Source organism: Rosa rugosa, chromosome 7, assembly GCF_958449725.1.
Source record: "Rosa rugosa chromosome 7, drRosRugo1.1, whole genome shotgun sequence".
Taxonomy (NCBI): domain Eukaryota; kingdom Viridiplantae; phylum Streptophyta; class Magnoliopsida; order Rosales; family Rosaceae; genus Rosa; species Rosa rugosa.
This window is the reverse complement of record NC_084826.1, coordinates 12541426-12563411: the sequence shown is the minus strand read 5'-3', so window position 1 is coordinate 12563411 and position 21986 is coordinate 12541426. Positions and strand designations below refer to the sequence as shown.

Below are 21986 nucleotides of genomic sequence, written 5' to 3'. Positions count from 1 at the left end.
TAGGTGTTGTGAACCATTATAGCTTTGTGCTCCATTGCTAATTCCAATACCATGTGACCTTTGCATTCCTTCATTTTGTGCAACGAAACTAGTAGGTTGAGAGAAACAACCATAACCATTTTGTTGTGTGGTACTATTGTATGATGCAGAAGGTTGTGAAAAACTAGGTTGCTGCCATAATCTTGAAGTCTGAGGAGAAAACAGTCATTGTGCACTTGTGATATTCCACCATTGGTTGCGTGACAAGGAGTGAATGTAGAGAGAGTTACACGATGCAATAAGTAACTATTGGTTTGCATTTGAGGCATATGAGCACCAAATCGTTGAAGCATACCACTATTGTTATGAGCAAAGAAATCAGTAGGTTGGGTGAGACATGTATTTGCACTTGGTTGAGAAAATCTCATATGAGCACTTGGCTGCAAATAATCAACAAGAGTGGGAGTACAAGGCAATGAAGCATTTGTCATGTATAGAGGTTGAGGTCCAAGACTAGTAGTAGATTGTGAAGGACTAGAAAATTGATGTACAAAGCCTCCTTGACACACATTGTTCAGCACAATATTTGCAACATCTATAGAATCCATTTTTGGAATAGATGCAGTGGCAGAATATATTCCATTAGACACATCAATATGAGCATTAGGAGCATCACTCATCATATGCCTTGAATTAGACATGGAAGGCACAGTATATCCAATAGAAGAGGCAACACTACTTGTAGGCATCATAGGATTAGCATCATTTATGGCATTTGTAATAAGAGTTGGTGCAGGAGCATACTTTCTGGTGCTAAAATTTCAGTCTTGGAAGGCAAGGATATAGACCTACGAGCTTCTTCAACTTCAGCTTCAGCAATGAGCAAAAGCGACCTCAATTCTTGTGTTGAAGGGTTATGCTTGGCCCTGATTATAGTTTTCATGGTAGTATAGTCTGATGGCAAACCAAGAAGAACAGAGACAATTATGTCTTCATCAGTCATATGAATTCCAACATTGGTCAACTAATCACAAGCCATCTTCACCCGATCCAAGTACTTGCCAATAGAATCTGAACATTTTTGGAGTTTGTAAAAGTTGCTCTTTGTTAAACCATGAAGTAGAAGCAAATCTCTCCTTCAGCAAACACCAAAGTTCTCTAGAAGTATTACTTCCAACAACAAAAGAGAGAACATCACTAGATAGAGTAGCAGCAAGCAAAGTCATAACAGCATAATCGTTTTGCTTCCAAGTAATGTACTCTGTTGTCATTTCAGATGTAACACCATCTTCTTCTTTGATAATGTATTGTGAAGGACAAGGAAGCAATCCATCGATATATTTCATTAGGCCACAACCTTTTAACATTGTTTCTAACAAGAATTTCCATGTGACATAGTTAGTACCATCTAAGCAGACTGGAATCAAATTGCATAAATTGGATAGCAGATAGGTTCTCAGGTCAAAGTTGTTATTCATAATGGTAGGTAACACGGTAACACAAAATGATGTCTTGAATGAATATAGATAGAGACCAACACTTAACTTTCACCACGAATAAATTCCAATGTGTATTTGATGAACAAAATCAATCTCTAAACTTGTAGTGGCTTGAGCAGCTAGCAGAAGGAGTAGGTCGAGCCATATAAAGTAAGACCTTCAGATAAAGGTAGATGCAAATATGAAACTAGTGCAAAATTGGAGTATGAACAAGTAGACCTGAGAGCTTGAATCAAATTGTAGCCAAAAAGTGAACTAGATTCTATAGCAAGAAGGAATGAGTAAACTTGAGGAAGTATCCGAATGTGAACGGGAAGGATCTGAGAGCATGAACAAGAACAATTATCACTTGCTGAAAAGAACAAATCTGAAAATCTGAGTCTTGAACTTCTTGTACCACAGTTAGGGTTTCAATTCTATTTCAACCTGCAACAATCACCATGAATCACTATGAATCTTGTACTAAAACTGTAGCATAATACTTCAAACACAAATCCGAGGCTTCAAAACCAGAATTTATCAACAAATTTCAACTTTCATAATTCCAAATTGGGAAAATTTCACAAACAGTACACCAAATAAAGGCCACTAATAATTTTTATACATAAACTTCTAAACCGATCATTTTGGTACACGAAATCTGAAACCCGACCCACTATCCATACATGACGTTAATGACACCGTGAGAACCTCTGCCACCTGGCATAATTTGAGGGGTAAATTGGTCTCTCCCTCTCTCTTGCTCTGGCCACCCATCTATTTCTCTCTCTCTCTTACTTTGGCCACCTCTCTCTCTCTCTCTCACACCCATATCTTACGTTGTCCACCTTCTCCTCCACCTACCACGACTACGTCTCCACCATCTGCTCTACCGTCGACGTCATCGCTGTCTCCGTCGAGTGCGGCCTCTTCCCGACCCGGTCCATACCCACTTGCTACGAGGACTCCTAGGCCTCTCTCCAATGGGTCGCCACCCATGCGAACGAAACCAGGCCGGATCAATGGCTAAACGAGTACGCCGACTTGAACCGCGTCTTCGTCGGCGGCGACAGCACGGGAGGGACCGACAATGAGATGTGGCTTTACATAAACAAGGAGAATGGAGGGTTGCAGGATAGGAGGTCGATCCATGTGTAAGAAGGTGTTGGTGTTTGGTGGCGGAGAAAGACCATTTGAATGGAGTGGGGAGGAGATATGTGGAGGAGCTGAAGAAGAGTGGTGGAAGCGTCAGGGATTGGGGGCTTAGGGTTGTGAAGAGCGGAAGAGGCGGTGGTTTGGGGGTTTTGAGAGTTCTGGGTGTACTGAACTTGGAAGGCTGAGGCTGAGCTTTCGAGTTCGATTTTCGAGACGAAGCGGTGGAAGAAGAAGAATTGGGTTTCTTTCTAGGAGCCATGAATTGGTAGCAGGATTTGAAAGGTGGAAACCCTAATTAAACCCCCAAATTTGAAGTGGATTAGAAGAGATGAGACTGGGGAAAGAAGGAGAGAGATTGATGAGTCTTGTTCGAATGAAGTGGAATGGGTTGTGGTGGAATTAGAAGTGGGATTGAGTTTGATGGGTGTGGATTTGGAAGGTGGAGGAGGAGATGCGGTGGTCGCCGAAGAGTTTTCTGGGTTTGGGTGTGTGGAGAGAGAGAGAGAGAGTCAGAAAGAGAAGATCCTTTTTTTTTTGTTTTTTTTTTTTGTTTTGACCAAAACGAAGAGTTAGAGTGAGAGAGTACTAAATTACCCCTTGATAAATGAAATATTACATAAAGTTAACGGCGTCATTAACGTCGTGTATGGATAGTGGGTCGGGTTTTAGATTTCGTGTACCAAAATGATCGGTTAAGAAGTTTATGTATAAAAATTATTAGTGGTTTTTATTTGGTGTACTGTTTGTGAAATTTTCCCTTCCAAATTTAGAAGAGGAACTTATCTCAAACTTGAATCTTTCTCTAATATGGCTGAATCAAAAACCAGAAACGAATAGAAATGAGCAATAGCTTGATGAACCTCAAGCAGCTAGGCCTCCAATATCGAACTCTGATCCCGATCGAACCTGGCTCTTGTTGCCATGAAAGCTTTGTAGGAAGAACAGAGAATTTACAGAGAAAAATGAATTCTATTAGTGAAAAATGAGGCTCTGATTACATGAGGGAAATGAGAGAGAGATGAATATACCTATACTATGAACTAGGTGTACAGATCAATGACACGTGGCAAACAGTTGTAGGTCTTCACTTATGTAACTAACCACACACATAGCCTAATTAAGCAAAACTAACCATGTAACTAGTTTATCTAATTATAAGAACTGCAGCTGCTTGATAATGCTAACAGTAATAAAGTACATTATTAAGTCATATAAGACTATTACACATCCAAACATGAAAATCAAGAATCACAAGCGCATGTTTAGCCACTAAGATCTGGATTCTTTCCTTGGCACCTAACTGTCCTTAGTTATCCTTAGCTTTATATCCCGGCTGTCACAATAACTCATCATCCTTAGCCATTCAATGTCTCAAAACATGACAAATCAGCAAAAAACTTTGAAGATAAGACGACGTTAAACAAAAAGAGCTTAAGGGCGTAGAAATAATTTTCATTATATTTCGTCCGAAGACTACTTTTTCTCTTTCTTCAGTTATCTTTTGGATTTATACTCTAATTCATGGCTGCAGACATGCAAACACAAAAAGAGGCATCTCATCTATCTCTTGCTCACCTCCTTCAGATGTCTACCAATATATTGAAATCTCATAGCTAATTTCATTTTACCTCTCTAAAATTTACATATTAAATCAATTGTAGGCTTGTAGCCCTGCACTTTTAATTTCACCACATGTACCACTATCCTCTTCAATTTAATCAATCATGTCCAATAATTCATTTTTTTGTCAAGTACTTTGTAAATTGAAAATGTGGCTCTAATGAACTTCTTTGTATGATGACGGTTCACTAATGTGGCATGCAAAATTATATCATATGTGACTACAATTCAAATACATAACACAATAGTTGGCAAAAAAATCAAGGAATAGACAATATTGATTGAGATTGATAAGTACAGAAGCACGCATGATGAAATTAAAAGTGCAGGGGCACAAATAATTTATGGTGTAAAGATCATAGAGGTAAAATGAAATTTACTCAAAATCTCTCAAGTAGATGCAAATCATGCAATCAAAATCCATATGGATCCCTTGCCATAATCCCAATCATCTCTCTTCTTTCCCTGCAAATCCCTAACCCTATCTATACTTGTCTTGATTTTATTCCCAATTGGAGAGACCAGCCATTTCCAACACCTTGAGGATTGGTACAAAGGTGTTGATTTGCATCTATGGGCTTTTTGCAGCAAAAGGAAATGATATATGGACTTCCAGATCAACCGATAGCAGAAGAAATCCAACATTGATTCATGAGAAAATGCACCAACAGTCCCTCAACTCTTGTGCACCGACCAGTTTGATACCCAGACTCACAAAGCTATCAATGTGATACCTAAAGTCTTATATTGCTATCAACGACATACTTCCGTTAAATTTTCGTAACGGTTCCGTTAAAGAGCTGACGTGGCAAGCACGTGGAGAAAACAGAGATGGCAAATGACCAAAATAACCTCAACTTCTACCAACAATTTAATTCTTTAATTAAATAATTGTTTTATAATTTTCTCTCTCCTCTTCTTCTTTCCGTTGTTACTGCGATGAACCCAGCCATGGACTTGTAGGGGAAGAGGAGGGAGTTGAGGTCGTGCTCGTTTTGGGTGGCACGGATTGAGGCGGTGAGATCGTCCATGTCGATGCTGTGGTCCAGGAAGGTGGTGCCTTGGAGCTTGCGGCGGTGGCGGAATGGTTCGGATGGTTGGGACGGCGTCTTTTTGGGGTGGGGTGTTCTTCTCCAGACATCTTTGGAAGCGGAGGAGATAAGGGGGAAGCGGAGTCTGGGTTTGTGGGTGGTGAAGAAAGAAAATTCATCAAATTTATAGCTGGTAGAGCTCCGATTGACGAAGAATTACGAGAGTAGATCCCAAATTTGTTTTCTGTCTCATCAAATCTGCTTCTCCCTTGATGAATTAAAACCAGATGTAAAATCATTTGGGTTATGGCTGTGAAGAAGATGATAGATGAAGGCCGGTGTGGACTGTGGAGAGAGTCAGATGAATTAAACCCAGATGATAGTCGTTTGGTACTTTGGTGCAACTCGTATGCTGTTGCGTTGCATTCTTTCTGCAGTTGAAAAGTAATAGTCATTTTTCCGTAGTAGAATCAATTGTTAATTTGTTTTGATGGCATACTTGAATGAATTACTATTATGGATGTCAACTCTAAAGTTGACAAAGAAAGAAAAACGTCGCTTACTTTGTTTGGATGAAATGATTCTACATCTGTGTGATATTGCTAAAAGGTTTGTTTAATTTCTTGGGAATCATTAGCAAACACGATGAATAATGAAACCCAAGATCTCAGTCTTCTGGACCCTGTTTGCAGTTATAATGTTACTAATGAAGATGGGTATCCATTTCAAGAAAAAGAGTGCAGCGAAGATGATGACAGTGACGAAGAGTATGCTAGCATTCAGAGACCTACCTGATCTGCATGAAGAGGGCCGATTTCGGGTCACGTTTTGCTTAAATAGGGCCGATTTCAGGTCTACTTTGGACAACTGTGTGATTCTGGGTGCTTCCTCTGTCAGTCAACCTGGACCTAACAAGCATTCACCTGCAATGACGTCGTCTCCGGCGGAGGGCTTGACGACTCCTTCATACAAGCCCTTTATTTATTTATTTATATTTCTGTCAATAAAAAAAAACCAATTAGGTCTGCCATTTGGGTAAAAAGACATATTTGTCCTTTTTATTTTCTCCACGTGTTTGCCACGTCAGCCCTTTAACGGAACAGTTACGAAAATTTAACGGAAGTATGTCGTTGATAGCAATATAAGACTTTAGGTATTACATTGATAGCTTTGTGAGTCTGGATATCAAACTGGCCGGTGCACAATAATTGAGGCACTGTTGGTACATTTTTCTCTTGATTCATTGAATATGATCGATCAACTTCACACTAGAGATTGTGAAGACATTTAAAATCCAATTAATCATAATTGTAGATTATGGCTTTTTGGTTGTTGCTTATGAATGGAAAGAGATGGGTGGTCGGGTGGAGACTTACATGGATCATGGATGCTTCTGCTGGAAAATGAGATTGTTTTTTTTATTCGTTGAATGAGAGAGTTGGTGAGGAAGAAGAAAGAGAGCTGCTCGTCAATTAATATTTTATGAGTATTTAATGTTTTTTTGCTGAGTTGTCATGCTCGTCAATTCTTCTTTTCCAAAAATGCTCCTGCTTCCTAAATGTACAATACCCAAAAGACCCCCCTGCTAGGCAGTGATTGGTCTGCCGCATTGCCACGTAGTGCGGGTGCCCCGCGCAAGTCTTTCTCTTGAGACATTGGATTTTATTCTTACGGCAATATCTAAATTGTTATCCACAGTTAGTGCCAAGAAATGGATCCGGATCCTAGCCACTAAATGCTCTGGCTGATGACCTTGCTGATGACATTGAAAAATAACATATTAAATAAAAGAATAAAAAGCAAAAATAAGTTTTAGACTTTTAGCTAATTCAAGAAGAGCACCATAACCTCCGTCTTTAGCAAGTTGCAAACCCAAGCAAGCTGTATACAATTCAGTAGCTCTTGGATGTTGGGCATTTGTATGTATGTTTTATTAATTATTGGTAGTTTTTTTTTATTTTTTTTTATTAGCTTATTGTCTCAATTGTTATATCACTAGTTAATGTGATTTCTTTCGTCGTTCATTAATTATATATAGTTACTGATTATCTCTGTTTGTAAAGCCATGTACGGTAGAATTTTCCGCAGATTGTAATGCTGGATACATTTTGGGTTACGGCAGCAATATTCTTTACCACTCAAATAGAAAGTCAATTACTTATCTGAAAGAATTGGTGGGCTGAAAGAATTGGTGGGCAACTGGATCATCAGTAGAATAGAAAAGAAAAAATCGATCACTAACCATATATAAACAATCGCCGTCTCCCACCTACAACTTCTGCTTTTGTTAATCCTATGTAAGCTTTCCATTGGAAGATTATTTTCCAACTATCCATCATGATCATGAAACGTGATTTAGTGGCTAAGAAATATTAAGTGGCGTATTGAACCTCATCCCTGATTTAGTGGCCACGTACTATAGCATCTGATGATTGATCGCCAACCCAAATTTAGAGGCTAATATTAATTAACCTTCAGTGTGATTACAACATGACGACTTATAAATTCATTTATATTTCTTTCATATTTCATATCTGGTTACTGAGCTTCCTCATCTTAAAAGCTACTAATCAAATTTGGCACCACTAAACCCTAAACTTGCACTCTCGCATATATGTATGTGCATGCACTGAAAAGTAAAGTCGGTATATTCATAAATAGCTTTACGTAAGAGGAGTAAAGTCCATGAAATATACTGCTTCATTTTTCACCTGGTTCAAATGTATATATCAAAGTCCATGAGTTACCTGTCATAATTCTGCATATGATACTTATTCGCGAGTTGTTACAAAATCAGATATAGCAACCCAGCTGATTCTTCCATTATCTCAGTTTTCCTATACGCAATACTCGAAATCCTTCTTTTCCTTTCTTTTGCTGGACATTTTCTATTGCTTCAATTTATATTTTGCTACGGTTTGGTAGTTGAACCCTTGAGATCACCAGAGACAAAATTTCTGCACTGTATGCATCATAGTGCTTCTTTAGAGGGCGCAATATCAGCTTTAAGGACTTTGCATTTCCACGCCTCAGCCAAATCTTCTGCAACTTCTGGTAATCTTCTTCTTGTTATTTTATTCGTAAGGCTTTATCTGTAGCACGCCCGTCTTCAAGTGTTTGACATATTGTCAGATTCTCCACGTATCTTACAAGCTACTCGATCTATATATTATCTATTAGGTTGCCGCCCCAAAAGAAAAATATACGTTCTTCAACCGTCCATTCTCATGCATTATCTATTATTGAACGGAAATTCTGTGATGTCAAGAGTCATTCATTTCTGAATTTAATATGATAAAAACATGTATGTGTGTGTTCAAAAAATTTAAGCAATAATGTGTTAAATAGCAATAAAGCATATTCACCAAAACTTAATAACTAACAAGTCAAAACCCAATCCATTGGTCACTAATTGCAGGCCAGACTATGTACACAGAGAATGCTCATTACAATAATGTGTCTAATTAGAAATGTAAAATGATGTTCACTAAAAGATTACGGACTGCTTCGTAAGTGAGGTTTATGTCTCTTAATCTCCAGAAAACTCATAGTCTGTCCTACCGAAAGGAGCCTCTCTTCTGTGTGCCCTAAAGATCAAGGGATCAACATTATTAATTTTCTTTACCTCTCCGCTACTTCCTGTAATCTCATCCAACATCTTCCCTCGACCGTAGACATAAAAGCAGAATCATGTACGTCCTTTGCATTTGTGTTCTATAATTGGACGAACATATCTGATGCAGTAGATCAAGTGGTATTGCTTTCATTGACCATAATTTTGTTTCACATATGATACGTTATTGGTACCTGATAAATATATTTGACTAATTCTAGAATTTGAACGATCAAAATATGAAAAATTCTTCTACGCACCGGGGATGTAAGTGAACCAGCAATTCTAACAAATCTGAGTAGTTGATATTTATAGACAATTTTTTTTTTAATAACAGAAAATATACTTAATGTTATCCAACCGTCAATTTCTATTAGTGCAAGTACACATCGGTGCATTGAATACTCTCTCGAATATAAATAATTCCGATTTATAGGACCGTTCCAACTCACAAATTAATTAAGTGGTATTATAATTATATGTTTACTGACCATTGACATATTATTATTTTTTGGTAATCATATTCCAGATAAATGTGTTTGCTTAATATAATTTTTGAGTGGCTCAACTCTCGCGCGTGGATATTTTGTCGAAAGGTCAAAGAAAATGGCTCGGTGGAGAGGCTCTGAATCCTTCCAAGGCACTGAGGCAGCTTGGGATCCTATATAAAGGTCATAGTTGATAGTTTATCCAAGAAGCCGAAGAAGAACTTGAAGCTGACGAAAGATAAATGGCTTCCTATAAATATAAGCAGCACTCTTTGGTTTTAAGCTTCGTGATCACGTTATTTCTGTTGCTCTTGCAATTTCAAGTTGGTATGTAACTCTTTCCTGACTTATAATCAGTACTATTTCTATGTCACCGAGTTCAGCTTCGATCTCTCTGCTTAGCTTCTCAAATCGTATATGCACTGATAAATTGTCGTTTACCAAATACTTTCTGAATCTGAAGTTCTGAACTAATGATCATATAGTACTTCGATCTGTACATTCAGAATATCTAACAATAGTACGCTATCACGAAGAAATGCATACAAAAACGGTAACGGTAATTATTTGGTTGGTTCAAATATATACAGGTATAAGTGAGCTGCAACAGAACTATTATTCCCAGAGTTGCCCTAAAGCTGAAGAAATCATCAAGCAAGAGGTCACTAACCTTTACGAGGAACATGGAAATACCGCCGTCTCCTGGATCAGAAATCTCTTCCACGATTGCATTGTTGAGGTATTAATTGATCAAGCTATATATTTTGTGCCTTTGTATACCATAATTAATTAGTTAAGTAAGTACAACTCGCAGTAAAATTTGTTTTGAATTATGTGCCCGGGCTGCATGCAGGGATGTGATGCGTCTCTGTTGTTAGAAGCGGCAGACGGCATGGAGTCAGAGATAGCGTCGGATCGGAGCTTTGGGATGAGAAATTTTAAGTACGTGAACACCATCAAACAGGCCCTAGAGAAGGAATGTCCTCTTACAGTTTCTTGCGCTGATGTTATAACTCTTTCTGCAAGAGATGGCATTGTCATGGTCTGACTGCATTCTTTTTTCTATATATCAACCTTATTAAAACCTTACATGATTAATACTAATTAATATTGGTTCAAATATGTTAAATATACTTGGTTGCAGTTAGGAGGGCCTCGGATTGAAATGAAAACGGGAAGGAGAGACAGCAAGGAGAGTCATGCAAGAGTGGTGGATGAGTCTATACCTAATCACAATGATTCCATCTCCTTAGTGCTCTCTCGATTTCAATCGATCGGCATCGATGTTGAAGGCATGGTTGCCCTTTTAGGTACGTACGAGTGTAATAGAATTCGTATCAGCCTAGCTAATTGTTGATGACATTTATAATCAAAGGAATAATTATTTGTACCATAGATACCAATCACATTTCTCCATGTCACTTTTCTTCATGCAGGAGCTCACTCCGTGGGTCGAGTTCACTGCCTGAATCTTGTGCACAGACTCTACCCTACTGTTGATCCAACTTTGGATCCCGACCATGCTGCGTACCTCAAAGTTCGCTGCCCGACTCCAATTCCTGACCCGAAAGCAGTGCAGTATTCAAGATTCGACCGCGAAACACCCATGATTCTGGATAACATGTACTACAAGAACGTCTTGAACCACAAGGGTTTGCTCATAATCGATCAACAACTGAGTTCTGACCCAGAGACATTGCCTTTTGTGGAGAAGATGGCTTCCGATAATGGATACTTCTACGAGCAGTTTTCGAGAGCTGCAATTCTTTTGTCGGAGAACAATCCACTTACTGGAGACCAAGGAGAGATCAGAAAGGATTGCCGCTATGTGAACGGCAGTTAGTTATGTGATGTATAAGATCACTGTACTACTGTAAAGTAGTACCAGTGTATGTGAAATATATAACGTACCAGTCTTTTTGTATTGGTAAATAAGACCAACTTCTGTTCTTCTGTTCTTTTTGTTTTCTTTTTTCTTTTTGGTCTTCAAAGTTTGTTGGTAACCCAACTTCTTTTGTGTGCTTGCAATTACAATTCCATTGACTAATAAAGAAAGGTATTGTATAAATTGGTTTTGACAGGTTCTTCAACACAAGTTTGGTCCAAATTAATTTCATACGTACAAAAGGAGAAATCTAGATTTAGTTCACTACTACGCCCTTAGTGGATTTGGTACTACCTCTCAGTATGTTCTGGAAAGCATTTTGCGCCACCACCAAGGAAAATAGCTAGCAAAGATGCTACAATTTAATTAAGTCACTGAATCGTAGCCTCCAACAGAATTTATTTTTCTTAATCTAATTAATTAGAGATATGTTTTTTTTTTTTTTTTTTGATCGGGTTAGTTGTTAGTAACTCACACACCCATGCAGTGGTATCCCAGCGCCAGGACACCTGCACCGACATTGCGGCGAAAGCCTGGTAAAGCCAGACTAATCCACTGCACCGCAGACGCACGAACCCAAAGGGTCCCTCAAATCTACTGGCCACGGGATGGAGCTGGGATTCGAACGCTAGACCTGGGGGTTCCAGACTAGGCCATTCGACCAACACACCACACCACGTGGTTTAAATATTAGAGATATGTTAAATGTTATTTTTGAATGAGAAACAAATTACATAATATATGTTTTCTATAGTGATGTTCATCTATCTGCTCACTAACTTAATAAGAAAGTTATGGTCAGTTAATGTTAAAAGTACAAAAATATATATCACTTTGCCATTGAGATTATTTAACTATTTTCAGTGGTAGAAATGTAATTAACATCTTTTCCATCCTTTGAACTTTCAGGAGTCCATTAGCATTCATCTAAAGGTAAGAAACCTAGTCGTTTGACCCTGAACCGCCAGATCTCATTCAAAATTGAGCAAGGCAGAAAAATTAATCTAGAACCCAAGAGAGGAACTATATTTAAACCCAACAGAATACCTCTCACCAGCTACAACGTTACCATAAATCCACCAAGAGACTAAATTTTTACTTAAATCTTGTTTGGAAAGGAAAATTTTTCCTTGATCGATCTTTCTCATGGGATAGGAAACAAAAATTCCCATAAATTGTCTTTTTTGGTTTCCAACACACTTGGGAACTTGTCAAAAAAAAAAATTGCTAGACAATTTATAAAATTAATGAAATAAAGTAGTGACAAGTTAATGTAAGGAAAGAGTGAGGGAAAATGAATCCCTTGATGTTATTGGAGGATTTACTTCCCCCCACCTTTTCCCTTCCTCCGGAAAACATGTTCATGCATGTTCTTGTGCTTACCAATCACAGGAAATGAACTTTTTCACTCTCAAATCCACGAAACAACACACAACCACGCTTGGTTTGCAGAAAGAAACATAATTTACTTGTCTTTTTCATGGGATGAGAAATTAAATTTTCGATTAACTTCTCATTCTGGTGTTTGGTAATATAAGAAAAGTTATCAAGAAAGCTGTTAAAATGTTTGTAATTAATACAATAAATAATGAGAAGTGAGTAATAAATGCAAGGAAAGAATGAAGTAAAATGAATCCCTTGTATGGAAGGAACCACTATGTCACCCATATTTTTCTTCTTTCAGGAAAATGTTTTCTTTCCTTTTACGGGATCCCTCCTTTTACATCCCAAACAGAAGAAAATGAATGAAGTTTCTTTTCCCAATACTCAAATTCCGCGAACCAAACGAGATTGTAACTCATTTAGCTGAAGTTTTAATTTTATTTTCTATATTTTTGTAACCGATTTTTTTCTTCCTCGAGAGAAACCCTAAAACCCAAAAGTCCGGTCTTTTCCATCTTGAGTATTCGACCTTGTCCGGCGGCTCCCCGAACGGTGATGGCCTCAGGCCTCGCCGTCGTCTTGGGGTTTGCTGCCGAACGAGTATTCGATCGATATGGTCTGAGGGTCTTCCTTGGGTGGTTGCGCTCGGGATTGTTCTAGATGGCTCGGGCTTGGTTTTTTCAGGCCGCATCTCAACCGGCGTTGGGTTGTGCTGATCAAGACCGGTGAGATTCCAGATGGCGTGTAAACGACGTGAGTTGTGGCGGCGTGGAGCCCGGCGGTTTGGGTTGAAGCGACGAGAGGTCGCGAAGGCATGGATCACAGCAGTATGGATCGTGGCAGAGCGGGTCGAGCAGCGCCACTGGGCTTGTGGCATATGGCATGTCGTCAGGGGCACTGAGCTTGTGGCGTACGACATGTCGTCGGGGATGATGGGCTGAGATCAGGCTAGCTTGATGGGCTCTGGAGTTGGGCTATTCCTTTGGATGCTCTTGGGTCTACTATGTTGGACTAGGGTTGATGCCCTAGGTCTTTACTATGTTTTAGCTTTGTCTTTTACAATAAATTCCTTGTATTTAGGAACCTAAGCACTAAGGTGCACCCAATATCTCTCTAGCGTCTCTAGAGTAGTACCGAAGGAGGATATCCGCTATCTCTAAGTATTTAAATGTCTAATGAGTATGACCATATGTACGTACCACTGTTGGGTACTATCACTAGCTTCTTGTCTGTCTATGCCCTTAAATGATACTGGAAGGATATGTAACGGCCTATTCTGGCTTGTAATGAATATATTATCTCTTTAACTCAATTTTTTTAAAATTTTCTATATGTTTAAAATTAAATAAAAAATTAGACAATATTATCTTTTTAAAAGCCATTGTTATAGGATACAAGATTTTCCATTTTTCCTTCTTTTGTTAAGCTTATTAACTTACTGTTACGTCTGGGTTATTTTTCTTAAATGCTAGGGATACAAAAACCATTAATGTAGTACACGCAAGAAGAAATAAAATAAGAACTGAAAAAGAATTGCTAAACCCGTTATCTTCTTGTAGGGACAAACAATTAGAATAGCTGTTTGTCGAAAGAAAAAAATCATTAGAATAGTTGATCACACAAAATGCAAAAGATTCTCTCCAAATTACATACAGTTTTTTTTTTTTGATACGACTCCAAATTATTTACAGTTGTGATTTAACTAGAATATAACAGTGAGATACCGAAAAAAGAGAAATATCTTACCAAATGACATTCCTCCAAGCATGCATCATTGGTTTTACACTGAGAAAACTACAAACTTTGATGCTACCCTGCATGTTGAATTGTTGTTTACTCCCAGAAATTTCGTCATCTGCACATGATCGAGCACATGCCTGAACTGAGAAACCAGCACGGTTTTCTTATACGCACGCAATAAACAAAAGGGAAAAAGTCAGGAATGGTCACTGAGTTTTGACATATTCGACACTTAACTCACTGTATTTTCAACAATATCACATAACTCACTCAATTTTAAAACCGTCTATCACATAACTCACTACCGTCTACATGGTCATATTTTAAAGGGTATTTTCGTCTCTTCACTATCTTAAACCTTTATCTTATTTTTTTCTTCTCTCTCTCTTTTCTTTCTTATCTTCTTCTTCCCTCTCTCTCCTCCCACCTTTTCTCTCTCTCAAACTCCTTCACTTTCTCTCTCTAAAACTCATCCTCACTCTCCGGAAGGTTCTACACCTCCCACTCCTCCTCCACCGACTTCGCCTCCTCCACTTCCAACTTCTCCACCCCCTCCGCCGGCGATTTCTTCACACGCGTCGCCTCTCCCCCGCACGTGAGCCTCGCCAGATCCTCCCCGTCGGCTCAGTCCGTCCGGCTCTCTCTCCACGACCGCCCTACCTCCCCCAGCCGCTCCATCTCCGTCTCGCCCCACACCCACAACAATATACTTGTCTAATGAATCTGTTGTAATTTGGTGCACAACAACCATACCCAGAAAGCATGAATAAGGGAGGGGGCGGGGGAAAGAAAGAAGAAGATCTGAGGACACAACACCCAAAGGAAAAAAAAAAAAAAAAAAACAAACAAACAAACAAACAAACAAACAGTGATTTAACGGAAAATTAACCCAAAAAAAAAAAAAAAAAAAAAACACAACACCCAAACAGTGATTTAACGGATAATAAACGTTATTAGACGATAGTGAGTTATGTGATAGACGGTTTCAAAATTGAGTGAGTTATGTGATATTGTTGAAAATACAGTGAGTTAAGTGTCGAAAATGTCAAAACTCAGTGACCATTCTTGATATTTTCCCTAAACAAAAACAATAGGAATGAGCAAGCCAGACGACTATGTCAGGCACGAGAACAGATGCAGTGAAACTGTGAAAGGCACTCAAACTCAGAGAAGACTAAAGGCTGTAGCTGCCAAACTTCAATGGTCCTCAAGCCCCCACTGACATTAGCTCACCCGGACCTTGCAATGGAACCAGAACATATCAAAATGATTAGATATCTCATTCATCTCCACCTAACTATGGGTCCCCGTACACATATACATAAACAAACGCCACTCCAATCCAAGTACCCAAGTATATATATCACTCAACTTGCAAAATCTTATTCGAAACCTAAAATCTGTGCGATCGGATGTTTATGATTGGACAGTATTTAGGAGTTCATAAATTGACCAAAGAATTATTAGTGTGAGTTTATTAGACTTCGACAGAGGGGAGAATCGGTAGGGAAAAGTTGAAATGGGGATGAGTTGCTCCTATATATAAGATGTTTTCGAATATTTAGAATTAGCTAGAATAACAATGCATGGATAAGTGTTTTCAAGTATTTTAAAAAATATGGTAAAAATTTAGTAGGAGAGTTTACATTTGTACGGAGTATGTATTTGATCCATGAATTCCTAACACTGTTATTATGAGTCTGAAATTTCATCTAAATGATATGACAAGTTGTAGGGTTTAGGGCATTATCCAAGTCAACTATCAATTGCTGTAACAAAGAGATGGATGGGATTCCATTCCTTACCGAGTTGGTGCAACTTTGGAGTTGGAAGGGAATGGAATTATGGAGCAACCCTGAAAGCCACGCAATAAGTGTAAAAGCGTGCTGGGTGATGATTGATACTTGTGCTTATGTGGAAGCAAAAGCAAGGTGGCGTGAGGTGGATGTGCTTCTGGTGCTTAACTACATTATACCATTAGCGGCAATAATTTATGTTCTCACTGTTTTATTCATGAGCAAGGAAAAAATTGTCATTTCCATTATCTTCATCACTGGCCTAGAAAGTACTGATCAAACTTTAGATTGAAGAAAAACTCGAAGTTAGGGATTATAAAGGTTAGTGGGGCAAATTTAATAGACAAAGATGTCTATATACTAGTAAAAATTTGACAAATAGGTAAAATACTTGTAAAATAAGCTAATAACGTGGGATGATCCTTAAGCCTGTTGCCTTCATTAGAGGTGTTAAACAAACCGACCTAATAACGTGGTTAAGAAAATCTACTTGCTCATACCTAAAAGATCATGCATGTAGATTCAACATATATTCCATCCCAATCCCATTCATTAGCATTAAAACTTTTACTTGATTACTACTCATTCAGGAGTACAACCCTTCACTATCGCCGTAATGGTGAACTACCAACGTCGCTGCCATGACTATCAGTCTCCAACCGCCACCGTCGTCCACACCAATCTCCACAACCCTAATTAATTCCCTCTGATTAACATCACTAATTGACAATTTAGCAGCCACATTAGACCTTGGATTAAAGCAAAACGGATCAAAAGGAGCGTGAGAAGCACGCGCTAGTCGTTATCGTTATAGCCAGTTAGCCACGTGCGAGAAGAGACTGGACACATTGTGCATGAGACTGTGAACCGAAAAAGTAAAAGAAAGCTGGCTTTTCCATACCACTGAAAAAAAATAACCGTTAGGACCGGACACGTGGCGCAATGCCGACCCACCTGTCACCTTTGGATTCTGTATCCCACCCCCTCTATACTCTATTCCTTGTCTCTTCCCCTCCGCCTTCTTCTGTTTTAAGCCAAAACAAATACAACCCCACTCCTTACACACACTCTCGTGATTACATTCTCATCTTCATCATCTTCTTCTTCTTCTTCTTCAACTCTCCAGAACCCACCACTAAATGGGTCTTCGTCTTCTTCGCCACTACTGACAATGTCCCAACGGATTCGCTCCGTCATCTTTACTACTGTACTTCACCTTTACCTCTGCTTTTCCAACTTCCTCATTACGTCAGCCGTAACCGAATTCGACTTCGGAACCCTCACCCTCAGCAGCCTCAAGCTCCTCGGCGACGCCCACTTGAACAATGGCAGCGTGAGTCTCACTCGCGACCTCGCCGTCCCCAACTCCGGCGCCGGCAGAGTGCTGTACTCGAAGCCCGTCCGCTTCAAGCAACCCTCCACTCCGTTTCCGGCCAGCTTCTCCACATTCTTCACGTTCTCCGTCAGCAATTTGAACCCCTCCTCGATCGGCGGCGGGCTGGCTTTTATCATCTCGCCGGACGATGAGGTTGTCGGAGACGCCGGCGGGTTCTTGGGGCTCCAGAGCGTGGAGGACCCGGGTTCGGGTTCCGGGTCGAGCTTCGTGGCGGTGGAGTTCGACACGCTCATGGACGTGGAGTTCAGGGACATTAATAGCAACCACGTGGGCCTGGATCTCAACTCCATGGTTTCGTCACAGGTCGGCGATCTTGGCGCTGCGGATATTGATCTCAAGAGCGGGGACCTCGTGAATTGCTGGATCGAATTCGGCGGGTCGAGTCGGGTCTTCAACATATCCGTTTCGTATTCGAATCTCAAACCCAGAGACCCGCTCCTCTCCTTCCCTCTCGATCTTGATCAGTACGTCAACGACTTCATGTACGTCGGGTTTTCCGGGTCGACCCAGGGAAGCACCGAAATCCACAGCGTTGACTGGTGGAGCTTCAGCTCGTCTTTCGATTCAACTCCCTCAACAGGCTCAGCAGCACCGCCCCCTCCGACGACTACTCTGATGAACCCAACCGCCAACTCAGTCAAATCTCCACCGCCTTCTTTGCCTCCAACTGGGTCGGCTTCAGCTTCTAGTACTAGTACTACACAGAAGAACAGTAAGTCTTCTTGCCATAACCAGCTTTGCAAGCAAGGTCCGGGAGCTGTTGCTGGTGTGGTCACAGCTGGGGCTTTCGTTTTGGCTCTGTTTGCCGGTGTTTTAGTTTGGGTTTACAACAAGAAGATTAGACATGTTAAGAAATCAGAGTCTAGTTTTGCTTCGGATGTGATTAAAATGCCCAAGGAGTTTAGTTATAGGGAGCTCAAGGCAGCTACGAAGTGCTTCAATGCGAATCGGGTTATTGGGCATGGTGCATTTGGGATTGTTTACAAGGGAATATTATCAGAGACGGGTGACATTGTTGCAGTGAAGAGATGTAGTCATAGTACTCAGGGGAAGAACGAGTTTTTGTCCGAGTTGTCTATTATCGGAACTCTTAGGCATCGAAATCTTGTTAGGCTTCAAGGTTGGTGCCATGAGAAGGGTGAGATTTTGTTAGTCTATGACTTGATGCCTAATGGTAGTCTTGACAAGGCATTGTTTGAGGCGAGAATGCCATTGCCGTGGCCTCATAGGCGAAAAATTCTATTAGGGGTTGCTTCGGCATTGGCCTATTTGCATCAAGAATGTGAGAATCAGGTGATCCATAGGGATGTTAAGGCCAGCAACATTATGCTGGATGAAGGGTTCAATGCGCGGTTAGGGGATTTCGGGTTGGCTAGGCAAATTGAGCATGACAAGTCGCCGGACGCCACGGCAGCGGCTGGGACAATGGGGTATTTGGCGCCAGAGTACTTGTTAACGGGCAGAGCTACTGAAAAAACGGATGTGTTTAGTTATGGAGCAGTGGTGCTTGAGGTGGCTAGTGGGAGGAGGCCAATTGAGAAGGAAGTCAGTGGAGTAGGGAAAACGGCTGCTTGTAGCAATCTGGTTGAGTGGGTTTGGAGCTTGCACAGAGATGAAAGGCTGTTAACGGCAGCTGATCCAAGGCTAGAGAGTCAATTCGACGAGGCTGAAATGAGGAAAGTGCTACTAGTTGGACTCGCTTGCTCTCAGCCTGACCCAAATGTTAGACCTACAATGAGAGCTGTGGTGCAAATGCTAGTGGGTGAAGCCGAAGTCCCAATTGTCCCAAAAACAAAACCCACCGCAACTTTTAGCACTTCACATCTCTTGTTGAGCTTGCAGGACAGTGTTTCCGATTGCAATGGCATGATCACCATCTCCACCTCCTCCTCCGAAAACAGCTTCAACGGTATCGGTGATGATCATATCGTCTGATCAAACGTCTAGATTCATTTCATTTGTTTCTGTATGTATCACACAATAACATCCGAGGTTAGCTTACGCAGCAAAGTTTTCCCTGTTAATTTAAATTATTAATCATACATTATACTCTATCTCCATTGTACGAGTGAAAGTGGGTCTTATTTTGATGGAGAAGACGATGGCCATAAAGAAATGGGTTGGGGTCATTTTCTTTGTTTGATTGGTGGGAAATGGAATCGTGGGCAACTGGTTTCTTTCACAAGCAATCTCAGCAAAAGCAGACATGTATGAGTAGCGTTTTGGTAAAGTATTGTACCATAGGAAGAAAAAATATGCATATTTATCATTAACCTTTTTGGAAACTTCTCTGATTTGTTTGTTATTGGTGGAGGTGGGTGTAACGGCAAGAAATGATCATATATAATTGAAGTGGGATGATTTTTCCTTTCAACAAAGTTGTAATTTCATCGAAGGCTCTTCTTGTTTCTCTCTTGTTTTCTTCTCCAGCTTTGAGCTGGCGTTTACCTTCTAATCTCTCTGCAATCGGGTATTTTCTTATCATTTACTCTGGACTCAATCATGAAGGTCTATTAGATCACTTTTGCAATAGGGCTGTTGAAATATCTAGTATTCACCCATGTAATCTTATCCATATACCTAGCATGATGTTACTCCAAAATGATATTCGACAAAGTAGTTTATAAAATGCAGCTTCACCTTTATACTTTCCTTCAGGCTTTCCCATTACTTTAAGGAAAAAAAATATGGAAAAAGAACATTTGGGAATAAAGGGAAGGTTAACTTTTGAAAGTTCAAAGGATAAAACATGTTCATAGATAAGACTAGGATTTATGACACGTTTACTTACTTGGAATGGAAAAGAATCATGAATCGGAGACAAGTGGAATGGGAGAAGAAATGAATCGTTATTGATTCCGGAGGAATGATTCCTAAACCCATCTCTCCCCCTTCGTAATCGAATTCCTGAGTATTCAGAAATCGATTCCTGATAAGGAGGTGGGACCTACATCCATTCCGATTCATTCATGTGTTAGTAAACGCATGAATTCTTTTACCCGAAATCATTCCGATTCCTTTATGTGTTAGTAAACGCAGGAATGTTTTTACCCCGTAATCATTCCCTTTCCTTCCAAGTAAGTAAACGTGCCCTTAGAGTTTTAGGTTTAGCCACTGTCGGTGATAAAAAAAACTAAACTCGCACTCATTAACGGTTCATAATTGATCACGCACATTGTTCTTGAAAATAATAAATCTGGCTCACAAGACATTGTTGAAATAGATTTTATAGTGCAAAATATATATCATACGAATGTTGTTTAATCATTGGAAATAAAAACTTACTGAAAAAAATCTAGTTGATGATATCCAAGACATACAAAACCTTGCATTATTAGAACTTCTATGAACTTATCCAGACATAAAAGAAAGAATTTCTAACTTCAACTAGTACTATACTATATTCAAGAAGATCTTCAATGAACTAAAAATCAACTTCTCAACTAGTTAGAGTACAGGACATTGAAGACAAGTTTTCCTAAAGTGCTCCATGTTAGGCTCCCTGGTCAATGGGCCCAGATCCAGCACACCATGTCGTCGGTACCACATCCAATTGAATGGCTAAACTCCTTCGACGTCCCTCTATAAATGTTCTTAAAGTCCATGGCTCCATGCCCTTGATAAAAAAGAGGCTATATTTCTACTTTTGAGGCTGCATAGTCGTACGTAGTTGTACACTTGCACCTAAATATCAACAAACTCTCTGTGGAGCTCTCTAACTATAGACATCAAACTTATCGGTGAGTGAAAAACAGTTTGTAGAAGTTTAATTTTCCGACTCAAATGTCAAAATAATGGAGATCAGGTTTGAAAGAAAATGAATGGCAAAATTACTAACTTATTTCACACTTTGATTTAGAAAAATGTATGGAGATTTCAATGAGTTATCTTTACAAGATGAAGAGTACGTAGTCGTACACTTGTCATTGTTGTCAATATATTATTGACAAGTGATCCTTACATGTGATTTGATATTTTTCAGACAAGATGCTGTTTTTCTTACTGTTGACTATGAGGTGTTATGGAAAATATTGATATTACCCGGTCTCACAATAGCTTATAAAAAAAGTTGAGTTGCGTGGTTAGAATTTAGACTAATCAGCTAATCTAACCATCTTTCTTTACAGCTTGATCTATATTTCTTTCTGATATGTGGATGTGTCCAATTTGAAATCCGATTCGCATCAAAATTTCATATTTCCTTTCAAGAGTGGAACTTTTTTGGGCCATGAGAATCACAATGGCAAAACTAATTTGCTGAGGTGGCATTTTCCTATTGGATGATCAAGTACCATTTAAAAACTGATATATTCTTTCAAAGCCCAGAATCTTATATATAGTGAAGTGTGCCTGCGACCGTATTATAAACGACCGTTTTCTTCTGGCACGGGACCATTGTAGCTTTGTAAGGTTTACAAACAT

At 39.6% G+C, this 21986-nt stretch overlaps 2 protein-coding genes and 1 long non-coding RNA gene across 3 annotated transcripts; 2 read left to right on the top strand and 1 right to left on the bottom strand.

The window, feature by feature from the left end:
- Nucleotides 1–4733: 4733 nt before the first annotated feature.
- LOC133723680 (uncharacterized) lies at nucleotides 4734–6346 on the bottom strand. Its single transcript, XR_009853195.1, has 3 exons — nucleotides 6055–6346; nucleotides 5827–5945; nucleotides 4734–5694 (listed from the first exon to the last, which is right to left on the bottom strand). It is a non-coding gene; the product is annotated as an uncharacterized LOC133723680 (long non-coding RNA).
- A 3192-nt stretch (nucleotides 6347–9538) lies between these two features.
- LOC133722138 (peroxidase 21) lies at nucleotides 9539–11322 on the top strand. The gene is made up of 5 exons (XM_062148961.1): nucleotides 9539–9691; nucleotides 9955–10103; nucleotides 10218–10406; nucleotides 10509–10674; nucleotides 10801–11322. The coding sequence occupies exons 1-5, from the start codon at nucleotides 9607–9609 to the stop codon at nucleotides 11205–11207; spliced, it is 996 nt and encodes a 331-aa protein (XP_062004945.1). The 5' UTR covers nucleotides 9539–9606; the 3' UTR covers nucleotides 11208–11322.
- Nucleotides 11323–17197: 5875 nt separating this feature from the next.
- LOC133721069 (L-type lectin-domain containing receptor kinase VIII.1) lies at nucleotides 17198–19851 on the top strand. The gene has a single exon (XM_062147586.1). The coding sequence runs from the start codon at nucleotides 17340–17342 to the stop codon at nucleotides 19497–19499; it is 2160 nt and encodes a 719-aa protein (XP_062003570.1). The 5' UTR covers nucleotides 17198–17339; the 3' UTR covers nucleotides 19500–19851.
- The last annotated feature ends 2135 nt before the right edge of the window (nucleotides 19852–21986 follow it).